Source organism: Capricornis sumatraensis, chromosome 12, assembly GCF_032405125.1.
Source record: "Capricornis sumatraensis isolate serow.1 chromosome 12, serow.2, whole genome shotgun sequence".
Classification (NCBI taxonomy): Eukaryota; Metazoa; Chordata; class Mammalia; order Artiodactyla; family Bovidae; genus Capricornis; species Capricornis sumatraensis.
The window spans coordinates 70,185,651-70,202,257 of NC_091080.1; the positions used below are offsets into that span (position 1 = coordinate 70,185,651).

The 16,607-nt window shown below is 34.1% G+C and overlaps 1 protein-coding gene across 1 annotated transcript; it reads right to left on the reverse strand.

Moving 5' to 3' along the window:
- Window positions 1-9,253: 9,253 nt before the first annotated feature.
- On the reverse strand, window positions 9,254-11,782 carry SLITRK6 (SLIT and NTRK like family member 6). The gene has a single exon (XM_068984784.1). It carries the CDS (start codon window positions 11,780-11,782, stop codon window positions 9,254-9,256), a length of 2,529 nt encoding a protein of 842 aa, XP_068840885.1.
- Between the last annotated feature and the right edge of the window lie 4,825 nt (window positions 11,783-16,607).

The window sequence follows — 16,607 nt, forward strand, 5'->3', positions numbered from 1 at the left end:
AACAAACATTCAACACTAAAATAATAAGTGTGATGAACGAGTACAATGTTTGCAGCTGTGAACAATGTAGTATTTGCCTTAGTCAACTGAAATGGTAATTACATTTTAAAATGTTTTTATAAATTTATGAGATGATGCATGATAAGATGGTAGAAGCAGAAATTTTTCAAGTAAGAGAAATCTGAACTTGACCACTACTGTGTGTGTGGTTTTGAGCAATTTAACATTCTGAGGTTCATTGGCTTTATAGTTAAAATAAGGATAGTACTGTTACTTGCAGATTAAAAATGAGGATTCAACTGAGTATATACAGAGCACCTGCTACTTGGTATAGATGTCTGGTAGGCAAACACTAAACTATAGCTATCTTTATCATTTATGTAAACTCCCAGGTGTAATACAGCCCTTATAAAGGACAGTGCTAAGAAGAGTCTTGCTAAACTCACTTTTTTACATTCATATTGAACACTCTTGTAGCTATAGGAAGTTCAGACCCAATGATACTAACATTTATAATTTGATGTTTTTCTCTCATATATTATTTTCTCTTAAACATGAAGTAATATGTCATGTTAATAGCACTCAAGGGTCAAATATAAAGACTAAATTATAAAGAAGGCAACAATCCATTTTAAATTATGTATGATTTTAGAAACCCAAATTATTGTTATTTCAACAAGTGAGCATTTGCATGCAAAAAAAAAAAATCTGAATTCAAACCGTATACCTTTCACATAAATTTACTCAAAATGGAAATGGATCATGGGCCTTAATATAATGTGTAAAACAAAAACTCTTAGATAATGTGGAAGAAAATCTAGGTGACTTTGAATATGGTAATGATTTCATAGATTCCATGAAAATCATAATCTGTAAAGAAATAAGCTGGATTTCATTGAAATTAAAAATGTATGCTCTGTGAACTACACTGTCAAGAGAGTGAGAAAACAAGTCATTGACTAGGAAAACTATTTGGAAAATATACATTTGATAAGCATCTGTTATCCAAAACACAGAAGAACTCTTAAAATTCAATAATCATGAAACAGACCACATGATTTAAAAAAAAAAAAAGGGGCTGAAAAGCTTAAAAACACCTCGTTAAGGAAGATATACAGATGGTAAAATAGCACATGAAAAGGTGGTGCAAGTCATATGTCATTAGGAATGTAAATTAAAACAACAATGAGATACCACTACACATCTATTAGAATTCCTAAAATCTGGAACACTAACAATGGTGAGGATGTGGAGTAACAGAAATTCCTATTCCTTGCTGGAGGGACTCCAAAGTGGTACAGCCATTTGGAAGACAGTTCAGTATTACAAAGCTACACACACTCCTGTGATCTGAGATTGATTCTCTTTAGTATTACCCAAATGAGTCAAAGGTGTCACTAGTGGTAAAGAACCTACATTCCAATGCAGGAGATGTAAGAGATTTGAGTTTGATCCCTGGGTTGGGAAGATCCCCTAGAGAAGGGAATGGCAATCCACTCCAGTGTTCTTGCCTGAAGAATGTCACAGACAGAGGCTACAGTCTGGGTTTGCAAAGAGTTGGACACAACTGAGCAACTAACAAATGAGTTAGAAACCTCTATCTACATGAAAATCTGTGCACAGATGTTTATAACTTTTTTATTCATAATTTCCCAAACTTGGAAGCAAAACCATAATGTCCTTCAGTAGGTGAATGTGTAAATAAACTGCAGTACATCCAGACAATGGAGTGTTATTAAGCGCTATAAAGAAATTGGAAACAGCAAAATTCTGTGAAGCATTATCCTTCAATAAAAACATAAATTAGAAAAGAAATGAAGAATCAAGCCATGAAAAAGTATGAGTTTTAAATACATATTACTAAGTGAAAGAAATCCATCTGAAAAGGATACATACTGTACAATTTCAACTATATGAAACTCTGGAAATGGCAAACTCTGAAAGTAGTTAAAAGATCATTTGTTGCCAGAGAGGGATGAACAGACAGAGCCCAGAGGATTTATATGAGAGTGAAAACATGCTGTATAATACCATAATAGTGACTATATATCACTGTACATTTCTCAAAAACCATAGGATGTACACCATCTACAGGAATCCTAATGTAAACTGTGGTGTTTGGGTGATAAAAATACTTTAATGTAGATTAATTAATTATAATAACTGTACCACTCTGGTAGAAAATGTTTACAGTGGTGGTGGCTGGCTTTTGTGGGATCAGTGGGTATATGGGAACTCTGCATGTTTGGATCTGAACTTAAAACTGCTTTAAGGAGAATTTACTTAAAAAGAAAAATATAATCCTTAGTATTATAAAGCTGTTTTTCTAGGATTCAGATGATGAATTCATTGAAATAATGATCTTTATCATAAAGTGCTAGTGGTAAAGAAACTGCTTGCCAGTGCAGGAGACATAAGAGACACGGGTTCGATCCCTGGGTGGGGAATATTCCCCTGGAGGAAGGGCAGGCATGGCAACCCCACTCCAGTATTCTTTCCTGGAGAATCCCATGGATAGAAGAGCCTGGGGGGCTATAGTCCATAGGGTTACAAGTAGTCAAATACGATTGAAGAGACTTAACATGCATGCAGGTAGATGTAGTTACTTCAGATAGAGGTCTTAAAAAATGAAATAGTGAAAATATCAGATACCATAATCTCTAACAACACTTAAATTACATACTGTTTTTACAGGACTTAGAGTTTTAAATCAATCAAATAACATGAGAACTATACATTTTGTATTATTCTGTCAATGTTTGAGTCTCAGAAATATGACAAATTAAATGATAAATTATATTTGAAAATATAAAGAACATTAATAATAATTCTGAATGTAAAAGTAATCTATGTAATGAGTTTCTGCCTGCCACATGTTTGTGTTGTCCAGTTAGTATTGTTGTCCAGTACTCCAATGACTATTCAGTAATTTTCTAGCTGTATCATCAATGTGCTTTTATAACATTTTGAATACTTTAGAATTATGTAACCTGTGTCTAATATTACTCAAACTTACATCTTTTCTTCCATGAAATGTTAAGTGTGCCCTATCTAAACACAGAAATAGAAAAATGTGCAAACGGAAGACATACATTTCTGTGATTCTGTATAGCCTGTAAATAATGTAAGGCAAAATTTTAATTCATCTATTTGTAAAATGAAAAAAATTAGATAAACGATAGATATTTATCTTGTGCTGATACGTGGAATTGTGTTTCCTGCATCATAATGAAATGTCTTCAAATATATATTTCTTCCAAAATCACTGCAGATGGTGACTGCAGCCATGAAATTAAAAGACACTTACTCCTCGGAAGGAAAGTTATGACCAACCTAGATAGCATATTCAAAACCAGAGACATTACTTTGCCAACAAAGGTCTGTCTAGTCAAGGCTATGTTTTTTCCAGTGGTAGTATATGGATGTGAGAGTTGGACTGTCAAGAAAGCTGAGCGCCGAAGAATTGATCCATTTGAACTGTGGTGTTGGAGAAGACTCTTGAGAGTCCCTTGGACTGCAGGGAGATCCAACCAGTCATTCTGAAGGAGATCAGCTCTGGGATTTCTTTGGAAGGAATGATGCTGAGGCTGAAACTCCAGTACTTTGGCCACCTCATGAGAAGAGTTGACTCATTGGAAAAGACTTTGATGCTGGGAGGAATTGGGGGCAGAAAGAGAAGGGGACAACCGAGGATGAGATGGCTGGATGGCATCACTGACTCGATGGACGTGAGTCTGAGTGAACTCTGGGAGTTGGTGATGGACAGGGAGGCCTGGCGTGCTGCAATTCATGGGGTCGCAGAGTCGAACATGACTGAGTGACTGAACTGAACTGAAACCAAAATACTTTAGAATTCTAGGAATAGACCCATGACATGTCCATGAAAGCCTTCATTGAGGAAATCGTGTATAGCACTTAAACTGATCTTATCCTTCTACAGTCATTATTCCTCTGAACTTCATTGTTCCTTTTCAGATACTACCATATATCAATATATTAACTTTTAACAGTACGAGTCATGAAAACATAGTAATGGAGACTTATATATCTTTAGAGTAGTCATAATACCAAGTAAAAGGATAGAAGTACATTTAACATCCACTCACTAATTATAAAATCATCACTGATAACACCACACTTTTAAAATTGGGCATGTTCATCTTGGTAACAGAATGATTCATTTTGTATATAATACTTGTTCAAGAATTTTATAACATCAAATATGATGACATGACAATTAAATACTTGGATATTTTATATGAAAAAATTAACTCAAAATACCATAATAATTTACCAGTAATTTTCTCACTGGTAGTGCGTTCATGATGTAAGAGGCAATGCTTATTTGTGGAAAGTCAGGTTTTCTGCTTTCCATGTTTCAAATTTCTAAAAAAAGTCTCTACTTCAAGTTTTTGATTTTAAATCATTTTACTTGAAATGCATCATGTGTGTTTGTGTGTTCAGTTTGTTGTTTTGAATTGTTTCCATTTTTATTTACTAATCTGCTGAAGAACATTCACTAACAGAACAATACTTGTCTGTTTGTGTATACTCTCAGTGCAGGTACATCTGGCCATCTCTTTTCCATATACATAAGAATAGATGTGCATGTAATAAGTTCAATTTTTGAAAAGATAGATGTGTTCTATAAAAGAAATAATGCAATTTATTTCCATATAAAACAAATTTGTTAATGTAATTTTAATGATATAGTTATCTTTTATAAGTTGATAATAAACAACAATTCTATATTTTATTTATTGTAGTTATAAATCTCAGGGAATATTTGGACAAATATCTGTATTTCAGTTTGTATGGAATTGAAAAGGCACAAAGAGATAACTATATTTTTAATCACTTGTCTTCTCTTCATCAAAGAGATCATTCTTGACTTGGCTGCCCGGATATAGGGTCACTTCTTGTAATTGGGCTTCCCGGGTAGCTCAAACAGTAAACAATCTCCCTGCAATGCAGGAGACCTGGGTTCGATCCCTGGGTCAGGAAGATCTCCTGGGGAAGGGCATGTCACCTACTCCAGTACTTTTGCATGGGGAATTCCATGAACAGGGAAGCCTGGTGGGCTACAGTCCATGGTTGCAAAGAGTTGGACACGACAGAGAGACTAACGCTTTCACTTCTTGTAATTGTCTCCTTTCTTATTATAAAATAGTGTCCATTTATGATATCCCACCTTCTAAAGAAGAAAACTGTGGCCACTCATATTTGACATAAAAGTGTTCAGGGAAAAGAAATAGAAAAGAATCCTTAAATTCATTTTAAAACCATTTCCCAATTACCAGGAGATCCAAACTTCTCTTTCTAAATGGTCAGCGTTTTCTGCCCATGCATAACTATTTTTATGTAGAGAACAGCTTCTGCCAAAGATAATTATGTGGGAAGTCTTATAAATGAGAAATATTGTGATCTTCCCTTTGATATGCATTTGCTTATGTTAAAGAAAACAGTTTATTGTCCAACAACTTTGCAATGTATTTACTATTATTCTTTTTAAAAAACCTTCAATTATACATCTACTAGGTATCATAGAATAATATTATGAATAAATTACATGCATGTTGAGACTATCCATCCATCATCTACCTATTTATTAGTTCTCCAAAAATATATGTATGTAGTCATTCATAAAAAGTGCTTCCCCTATGGCTCAGTGATAAAGAATCTGCCTGCAGTGCAGGAGACACAGGTTCTATCCCTGGCAACCCACTCCAATATTTTTGCCTGGGAAATGCCATGGACAGAGGAGCTTGGTGGACTATAGTCCATAGGGTTGCAAAGAGTTGGACATGACTGCAGTGACTTAAATACTCACAGCACGTATATATAAATGTAAAATTATTTACATATACATAAATATATACACCAGTATATTAAAATATGGATTTTAATGACCAGGGGATAGCCATATCACTTTTTTCAATCCTGGCTTAAGCTTTTTAAAGTAATTGGATCAGGCAGCTTAAATGCCACTAAGATGATCTTTCCCTTTAGTTATTATTTGATTAGGAAGGAAAAATGTTCCTCTGTGGTTTAAGGTTGATTCAAAGGAAGAATCAGAGTTATTGATATATTCCTTTTTTATATGTTACAAGATTATCATCCTGGTATGGAGATCAATGGGAGATATTTGAAGAACACTCTTCAATTCCCAGTAAGTATTTTAATGGTAATTGAGTGAAAATAATTCATTCAAGTTGTAATAACAGATTGACAGAATCGAAAAGATTTGATCCAGTATGATTATACACTACTATCATGATACTACAAACATCCAAGATTCAGACATGAGTGAAAAGTTACTCTCATGTATTGTGAACAGAGTACCATTTGTTTAAATTAAAAAAAAAAAAAAAAAACCCTCAAGTGATGAAGTCTTTTTTAAGAAAGCCCAGATATTTTAAATGTCTGAGCATACTGAATTATGATTTGGGATTTTGAATCTAACAATTAATTGCAGAAAGAGACCACTTTAGCCTTATGTGTAATAAACCAGGCAATATAATAAAAATTATTCTGTAGGTGAGGGGGCAGGGAGAATAATAGGAAATACAGGTAAAATAACCAAAGTTTTGAGTGATTATCATAAGTCACAAGACCTGTTAAAAATTAAAGATCATCATTGGAGTTTCCAACTCTCAACTACTTGTAGTAGGGAAACAAATTACATAAGAAAGATTCTATCATGAATGAAACAGCTAAGCTTTAAAAATCTGTTACTCTTTGGAAACCATAATTATTTCTGCATCATTGTAAATAACATCCAGACTCCATAGGGTTTTATTTTGTTGACAGATAAGTTCGTTCAGGTTTTTCGTAACAGCATACAGGGTTGATGTTACATAATTAGGGGTTATGCCTAGTTTGAAAGATATATTTACATGACACCATAGACAACTTTGTTTTGTCTTTGATTTTTAAGTTGAGTGAATATCATTACTTTTGGCAATTAACAGTAAAGATTAAAAAAAAAAAAATTACCTCACTCAAAAGAGAAGAATGTTCCTCAGGACATGTCTCTGTCTGCATTCATGGATCCATTCCAAAGATCCTGCAGGCGAGTGAAGTCTGAAACTTCCGTGCACTTGATTGGAATCAGGAAATACTTGCAGATACTCTGCTGAGCAGAAGTGCAGTAACATGAATTCTGCTCTTGCTTTGTTCTTTTCTTTAGAATGTAACATTTAAATTAATGCTTTGGAGGGTTTACTGTTCATTACTGTGCTGAGTACAGTGGCTAAACATATAAAGTATTATATATGAACCTAGATTTCCCTTTAGTAAGCATTAATTTAAAAAAAAGATTTCCCATTTTTTGATTTCCAACCTTAAAGGTTAATCAAGAAATGTAGATTTTCAGTGAAATCTTTTAATTATTAATACATAATTTGTTATTACTTTATATTAGTATATGCAATGATTTTTTAGAAACCTAGTGATATGATGTCATAATAGAACCATAACTGTTCTTCATACCATGCCACACAGGCTCCCCCTGTTTTTATTAAAAGGGAAGTCTTCTCATTCATAATCAAAGAAAGAAAGTATATTTAGCTAGTCATGCAGACAGTTGCGTGTTGAAAAGCAACTCATTTAATAGAACATTCATGAATCACTAAAATAGTATAAAGTAAATTAAAAACATCCTTCCTAATAGAAAATATATTCCTTCCTAACCCTGCACATGCATCTGAATGGTGAACACCACAGAACTAAAATACCTTGATTAATTACACTTTGCCTTGTGAAAATTTTCTGTATAATTGATTCTGTAACCAGAAAGAAGAAAGTGAAATCATTTTTACTTAATAGTAGGAAAATAATTTGCCAGAAAGGGAAAATTATGGGCCATTTAGTTGGGCTCCATGACAATCACATCGTGACACTGAAAGGCCTTTTCACACATGATAAACCAAATGCTCTGTGTGGGTGACAACAAATAGAAATCCTGTTTTTGTGTGTTTGTGCCTAAGTGCCTCCATGAATGTGCAGGTGTTAATCCTGACTCGACTGAATTACAGATCAGACTAATTGAAGAAAGCACATATAAAAAAGGGTTTTCATTTTAGTTTTATTGTAGTGAGCAGTACTTTTAATTTTCTTGAAAGGCACCCAAGAATAATTACCTTTGTGAACCAAAAATATACAAAACTGTACAGAATAAATAGTTCATAAAAATCTAGCTATACTTTCTTGTAAAATAAAGCTACATTGTCCCGCTCTTGAGGCAACTTAAACCACTTACCCTTAGACGTGCCTTTGCTACTAATTTATGGCATCTATCAGTGTACATCAATAAAAATAAAATATTTTTTCCTATTTGTTTACACCAGTGAAGTATTACTTGCCACAAGAAACATATTTCTATCTCGGTATTCAAATTTACAAAGGATTAATGCTATGAAAGAATCCAAACTTAATAGATGCACTAATCATATTTACAGTTGAATATCAGTAGCATTTTCAAAATATCCCAAGAGTAAGAATTAAACTTTGAGCACAAATGACATACCTTAGTTCACAGCAGCATTAACAAGAAGATTGTCCACACAAAATGTGCAGAAAAACCAAAATGTTTTCTTCCTCATTCCACCTGAACTGTTAATCATTCTTATTTTTAAATTCAGAAAGCATTTCAGTGGCATTTTTTAATTCTCAAAGTTTCAAAGTTTTGAGCCACTCATACCCTATGTAATTCAACTTTCCATTTTTTCTTTTCTATTACTATTTGTTAATTTTAAAGTTCCAGTTCCTTTTGCCTTTATTGCAAGAAAAGTTGGTGTATCTAACAACTTACACTTTTGTAAGTACATATAATGATTTTATAAACAATATATTTCTTACATATTATAGCTACATTTACTGTTACAGTTTTCAAATGACAAAAATCCAATTCTATTTAATCCATGGGTAATATAACTCAAGAAATTAAGGGTTAAATATTAAACCCTTTTAGATGTGCAAGAGGACATCTATGAAACACTTTACTTATATGGGAAAATATTAATATAATCCTTGAATGATTTACATGCAAGGACTTATTTTATTGGGGATAGACAAAATTGCCTGAAGACAATGCAATGGCTTCTCCCAGTGATCCCTGAGTTTCTTTTTCTTGTCCCATAGGATTGCTGCTGTGCTTAAGTTCTGATTGATGACACACTCATATAAGGCACTTATATACAAGGTCTGGACTTAAGACAGAATCACAGCATTTCTGCAGAAGCCCTTGAACTCTCTATGTTTGCTGCTCCAGGACTTCTAAGTAATCAGGTTCAGCATGTAAATTAGCTTTCAGCTCAAAATACTCATTTTTAGTCTGTTCCACTAATACCTTCCTTGGCCTTGAGTACATTAATGTCTCCATCAACTTTAACTCTTCGTGGGCTCCTGGATAATGTACCTCCATATCAGGCTGAAGTTGAGCAATGTTTTTCCTTAGGTATTCTGTGATTCCCAGTTGCTGAAGTTCCCTTTCTTTCTCTAAAATATTCCTATATAATGAACTGGCATCCTGGAAGGTTAAAAATTCAGTGGATTGGTCTGTGGTTTTGTACTTCATATTTGAACCTGTGAGTGGGGAGTGGTTTTCTCGTTCTAAAAGACTTCTTTGGAGATGTTTTGCATCACTTCCCTCTTTCTCATTCCTTTCTTCTTCTTCTTCCAGATGCTTTGGGCCAAAGGATGGGCTCCTATAGACATGAACCATGGGGCTCACCATGTGCTGCTCATAGAGTGATGCTGTGGGTCTTTCAGTAGTGTGGTGAGTTGTTTTATGGCCGTACATGCTATACTGGAGATGCACAGGACTGGTGTCTCTCATCTGCTCATCTGCTTGTTTCTTTTTGTATCTTCTCCTGCGGTGGAGAACAAGAACCACTATCCCTGCAGCACAGAACACAATAGTTATGAATACAATCAGCAGACCTAATATTAAAACAGATAGTGGTACAGCATCAGTAAGTGATTTAAAAATATTATCAGCTGTAGTTGCGGTTGTAGGAGTATTGACGATGATGTAACTAGTCTGAGTTGGCAGGGATGGGTTATTGACCAAACCCGGGCAAAGAAGTTCACTATTGAGTGCTTTCAATTCCTTTTTGTGTAAGTGCTCTGGAGAAGTGCAGAGTATTTCATCTGTCACTGTGTTTTTACTTAACTTTTGTATCCATTGCTGCAATCCAACCAGGTCACAGGAACAATCCCAGGGGTTGTCCTCAAGGTCAATCTGGGTCAGTAAATCAAGGTCATCCAAGATATTACTTACAGGTAGATGAGTAAATTGGTTTGTTTTAAGGTTTATCCTTGTGAGAGGAACCCCTGAAAAAATATGTGGTGGTAAAACTTGTAGGAGGTTGTTGTTTAAATAGAGCACTTTCAGTTTAGGCATTGGGTTGAAGGTTCCAGGTAATATTTCCTTAACACCATTGTATTCAAGATATAAGTACTCAAGATTGTGGAGACCAAGGAACATACCTCCACTCAATTTGGTCAGGTGGTTACCATTCAGATAAAGCTTTTGTAATCTTGTTAAATTCATAAATGATCCTTCTTCAAGAACCTCAATACGATTGTTTCCCAAGTGAAGCATTTCCAAAGTGAAGTATTCCACTAAATCAGACTTCAGTAATGTATGAATGATATTCCCTGCAAGAATAAGCTTTCTAGGATTTTGTGGAGGAGGTTTTAGATCTGATAAACTTTCAATATTGCGCTCTTGACAGTGTATTAAAAGTCCTGATGGGGAGAGTACTTTGCAATTACAAGGAATAGGACAGTAGAGTCCCGGAAGTTGAGTGAATGGCTTTGTAATATAAGGTATTAAACCTGGTGGTTTGGTGGGTGGTTTTAAAAGAGACGTGGTCTTGGCTGACATGTGACTATCGCTTATTGAAGAGGTTACTGCCAGATGTAATGATCCAGAAGGATCCTCGTGTTCTTCGTATACTGGTGGAGTGGGGCAAATCGATTCCTTTTTCAGCCGGCTTAGTATGCTTCCTTTGAAAAATGGAGGGCTGTTGCATACAACATCACCAATTACAGACTGTGGGGGCATGTTTTCCAACCAAAGTTTTAGCTGTAATAAGTCACAATTGCAGGCCCATTTATTGTCCTCCAACTGGAGATCCAATATTCGGCCAATGTGTTCTAAAAAACCAACATAAGGCAATGTTTGCAACTGATTTCCACGAAGATCTAGATGCGTTAGAGGAACAAATCGAAATATGTTTGGAGGAAGACTCTCAATAGCATTGTCATTTAAAATTAACACTTTAAGTCTGTTGAGCTTGCTAAAGGCACTTGGTTCAATCACTGTAATGAAATTGTTATCTGCTTGTAGGAATTCCAGGTTTTCCAGTCCATGGAAGGTATCCTCTTTAAGAATTTCTAGAGAATTGTGATTGATATGAAGTTGCTTAAGAAGGCCAAGGCCATTAAATGCACCAGTCTCAATATCTGCAATATTGTTAAATCCAAGGTGTATTGAGATAGCATTGGTAAGCCCAGAAAAGTCATTTGTGTGAAGTACTGTCAAGCCGTTATTTAGTAAACTTAGGTGGAAATGTCGTGATGGTGGCACACTTATTTGGGATAACTTCTTAATACCTTTCTCTTCACAGTTTATTAGCATCGTGCCATCTTTTTCCTCACAATTGCAAAGAGAGTCACAAGAACCTCTGGTCGATACAGAGGACATTGGAGATTGGGACTGTGAAGATATACAGGCAAGGAGAGATGAATACAAGAGATGAATCCAGAGCTTCATGTTGTCATGTGATGGATCTGATTCTGCAAAATACAATGCAATAGCAATGGGCTTTAGTGGCCAGCAGCAGGGAGGAGATGAATCTGACATTTTCAAAATGATAGGTTTTCTCCTAATAGGCAAAATATTGATTATTTTAAATATATAATTGCATTGCTGAGTCCACATTTTCTTTTATTTTTTTACAAATATGACCAGTAGATTTGTTTTACTTTTAACTTGTATTATGATAACAATTTAAAATTTAGGTCAAGGATAACTTCAAGTATATCAATTTGTGTTCATATCACCAACTAATTGCATTTTAACAGATGTGAGGGGTGTTGGCTAAATGGACCATTGATAACTTGATATGATGCAAAGGTGTATATTTGAGAAGACCTTAACTTTTTTATTTTTTTAGCTTAAACTAGATGATGACTCTTTTTTTATATTTATTTTTAATTGGAAGACAGTTGCCTTACAATATATTGCATTGGTTTCTGCCATACATCAACATGAATTAGTTCCCTCTCTCTTGAACCTCCCTCCCACCTCCCACCCCTCTAGAGATAGCCAGAAGCGAGAGACCTGTAGGAAATTAAAAAACAATAGAAAGACTGCATGTATGCATTTCCTTTAGTTCTATTTGTGAATTGGTATCACAATATAACATCTAATAACTCTGTGTTTAACCTGCTTTGATTTTGGCTTAAGATATTAATTCCATTATTTATTTAAAAAACTTGAGAAAAATATGTCTACGTAGTAAAGTAAACCTTTATAAAAGAATTTTTAAGATGCTGTCTAGGGTAGTTTGTATAAGCCTAAGTATCAGATATATACGTTTAAAGGTATCCATTCAAATTTCACACTTTAATTTCTAGAGGTGAAATATTCACTGTTACTTTTAAATTATTCTGTGGATAAGGTTAACATCATAAAAACTAAAGAAGAAAAACTGACCTGTGACACACATTTCTGGCTCTTACAAAAGAAGGAACAATACCTCATATAAACTTCTAATAAATGACTTCCTAATGAGGTCTTGAACCAGGATTTAGGGCACTGAATATCTCATAATTAAGCAGCTGATCTTCTTTATTGTAAGGCTTAATGATGCAAACAATAAACTTTGAAACAAACTTCACTCTAAAAATATTTGAAGATTTCTCTAATTTGGTAAATAAAAAATGACAGTTCAGGATAAAACATCACATATTCCAACTCCTTAAAAATGTGATACATGGATCTGAAACAGCAATTAAAAGAAATGCTAACTCTAAAATAACAGCAGTGGTGTGGTAAATACTTTGAACTCTAATGTATCTGATTTTATTATCTTCCTTCAAATAGTGCATTTTAAATTTAGACTAAATTCAAAGGTAAACAAACACCACATCTTGTAACTATTCAAATTTTGGAAATGATAGATGCTTTCATTTGTCTGGATAGGATGTAAACAGTAATTTTGAATCTAATTAAAATTCACAATCGGGTAATACATCCCAAAACCCAATCAATAATCTCCAAAGTAAACTTCCATTCCATGAAAATACACAGTCTTATTGAAAACATATATAGTATGAAGTTTCTGAAAGGTAGAAGACAACCAAAGACGTGAAACAATTGAGTAGTGCCTTTCTATAGGAAGGGAAAGTTAGCTGACTGAATGTTTCCAAAGGAAAATAGTTTGATTCTAAACAGCTCTGAGGGCTATGCTTAGAATCGAGCAGCTTGGAGTTGGAGTCTTCAACTTGTGGATTAGCTTCACAGCCATTCTCCGTATTTCTCCATAGATGACCAAGAAAGAATACTCTTTATTTCACCAGACAACGCATCTTAAGAAAATAGTGAATAACTTCCAGATGAGAATTTCTTGTTATTTTTATCTCACGTGCATTTTATGCTCTTCAAAAGGTCGTAGGGAACAGTTTCTAATGTTTTCAGAAATACACATAAATATTAAAAGTGGTTCTATATTGATAGTATAGAGATACTGTGTTAAAGAGGTAAAAAAAAATCTCTATTTACGTATTTTCAAGTCAGAAAGAGTAAAAGTGGTATACAATATACAAAGAATCTTTTGATATTCTGCTTGTATTTGAGATTCAACAATGGTATTTGGAAGTAATCTTTCCTTCACAGAGCACACATAGGTTAGTTTCCAATAACAAACTGCATGCTGTAAAAGAAATAGTGGCAGATTATTTTACTTCTTCTCCACAGCCAGCTGTTAGTCTAGATGTCTGCTGCTCAGAAAAACAGGCATCTGCTACCGCGTTAGTTGTGCCAGTGAACAGGAAAGAAACTGGATATCCTTTAATGCAAAGTTCTTTTTTAGAGAGGCAAACATATATTCAATCACTTTAGAATAATGCAAAAATAGGTATAAGGAAATCCTGGAAACATTCATCTTACCTGTAAAGCAGAGACTTCCTGACGTTATCTGTAATGCACAGCTGGAAGAGATGTTCAAAGTAAATTCAGTTTCTTTATTAAAAAAGAAAACACCAACCACCGTGTTCTTTCTTCTCAAATATCACTTTTTGGCAAGTTCCATCGCTTTATAAAGTTAAAACCTCTGGTCCAAGACAAAATGCTGAGCATTTCATTGAAAACATTTCAAGCAGACTGCATACTAGATCATCCTGAAGCAGTTGTCCTTTTATTCCCCAATTAAAATTCACGGCATACTTCACAGCTATGCTGACTTTTTTTGCATATAGTTAACCATTTGCAAGCTGCTGCGTGCAGTAAACAAACAAGATGTTTAACAGAGCTGAGATTGATCACTCTTGCTTTCTTAGGCTGTAGATCCAAGCTGCAGCACTGTTCTCCTTCCTCCCTTTCTAGTCTTTCTTGTTAGCTCAGTTTGTTATTAGTCAGATTGCCAAGGGCTAGGAGGTAGGCGTAAATAAAGAGACTTCTTGGCTTTTGACTCAGCCTTTAAGCCCTTCCCCATCAGAGCGCTTTATTCTGCCAGTGTCATTTAACACAAGAGACAGCTCCACCTTGGGACTCAACTCCTCCTCCTGCAAACGGTCTTCCTCTCCCTTTAAATACCAAATATAGTGCAAGTGAATTTTGATGCAAATAATGACATATGTTTAATAATATTTTGTTACTACAGCAGACTAAATCATACCCTAAAGTCTCATCTAGCACAGTATTGTACTGTTTGCACACATGTTCAGAAAAACTGTAAGCATGCTAACTATAGTTCCAGTTTTATTTTTTTAACTGGTACTTAAGGTTGAAATTGTGTACTAATTAAATCTTAGGATGTTAGCATGAACTGTTTTCCTAAAATACTTGTAGTTTTGTATTTACCATTTGAAAAGCAATTTAAAGCCTCATGTCTGAGATTCTTAAGTTTTATACTTCATTATTTCTTTCCCTATAGCTAGTGTTCAATTATGAGACTAGAAATGAAGTGTTTTTTTTTTTTTTTTTCAGGTAGATAGTATTTATCTGGAATGGAAATATGATCATTTAAAACTGCATGCAAGAATCTTAATTATACATGGTTTTCTTTAGTTGAAAACAACTTATCAGTCTCAAAAATATGAAATTGTCTTTCCAGATAAAATGAAATAAGCATTTTCATTATGTAGTGATTTCAATATATAGTAATTGCAATAACCCGATTTTTATGTTACTAACTCTGGGAGCATTTTTTCCTAAAATATAATATTTAATAAGTTACTTGTTTCTTTAGCTCTTAAAAGTTTCTGAATTATCACCAATGAAACTCTCAACTGTCAGATTCTTTATTTCCCCAAATGCCTGTGTTTTAAAAGTCACTCCTCTTTACCTACATTCCAAGAAACTGAACTTTTTCCACAGCCAGAATTAATATACTAAATGCTGTCGTTGATTCATTTTGAAACAGTCTGTGTTTAGAAACTCTCTTGCCTATAGGTTCTAGAGGTTACCTATATTTTATTAGGTCCCATTTCAGCAACAGCTATTCTTTTTAAAAAAGAGGTTTTATGCAGTTTATATTATTAAAACCGGAAAATATAAGATTAGGTCATTATTTAATGATTTTCTGCAGTTATGCTCTCAGATTCACAAAGTTCTCACATCTGTGGAATGGTTGTTTTAAAAGCTAGGGATTTTAAGGCAATTTATAATATTCTCAGTTTCCTATATTATACAGTTTCTCATGCATTAAGTTCATCTTTTATTTTAATAGCATTATGTGCTTTAAAGTAGAAAGAGATTATAATATGGACGAGAGTGTGGAGATAGAGAGTAAAGATATGGAATGAGATAATAAAGGGAATAAAAGAAGCGAATTACTTTTTGGCACAGTCTACTGCTAGCTGAGGGTCAAGTTAACTTAAATCAGTCTAATGCTTTAGATAGGTGGTGATGAAAAATAGAATCAGTGAGAAAAGAAGGAACTAGAATAATTTCCCTCCCAACACTGTAGACATAATTCTCCAAATGCATTCACTTAGGTTTTAGAGGCAAAATCACAGGAGAAATGCTCTGAAATATAGTCTATGGTGGAAAAGCTGTTCAAATAGCCATATGAGAACAAATGGAATGAAATTTTTGGTAAATTGAATATCTTCTCCAGCTGGAGGATGTGTTGATTTTATTCATAATGTATACCTAGCATATATTTGATGTTATTTATCTTAAGTCTTTTACCTATATGTAACATGTCATTATTTTTCATGCGTAAGTTACTGGTTAACTACACAATAGTCAGGGGGGAAAGAAGTGAATAAAAGCCTTTGAAATAACTCTCTTTGTTGGGAACATGAAGGTTAGGTAAGCATTCTGTTTGAGAAGAATTCTGTAACTTTTAACTTAATTCAAAGGAGTAATA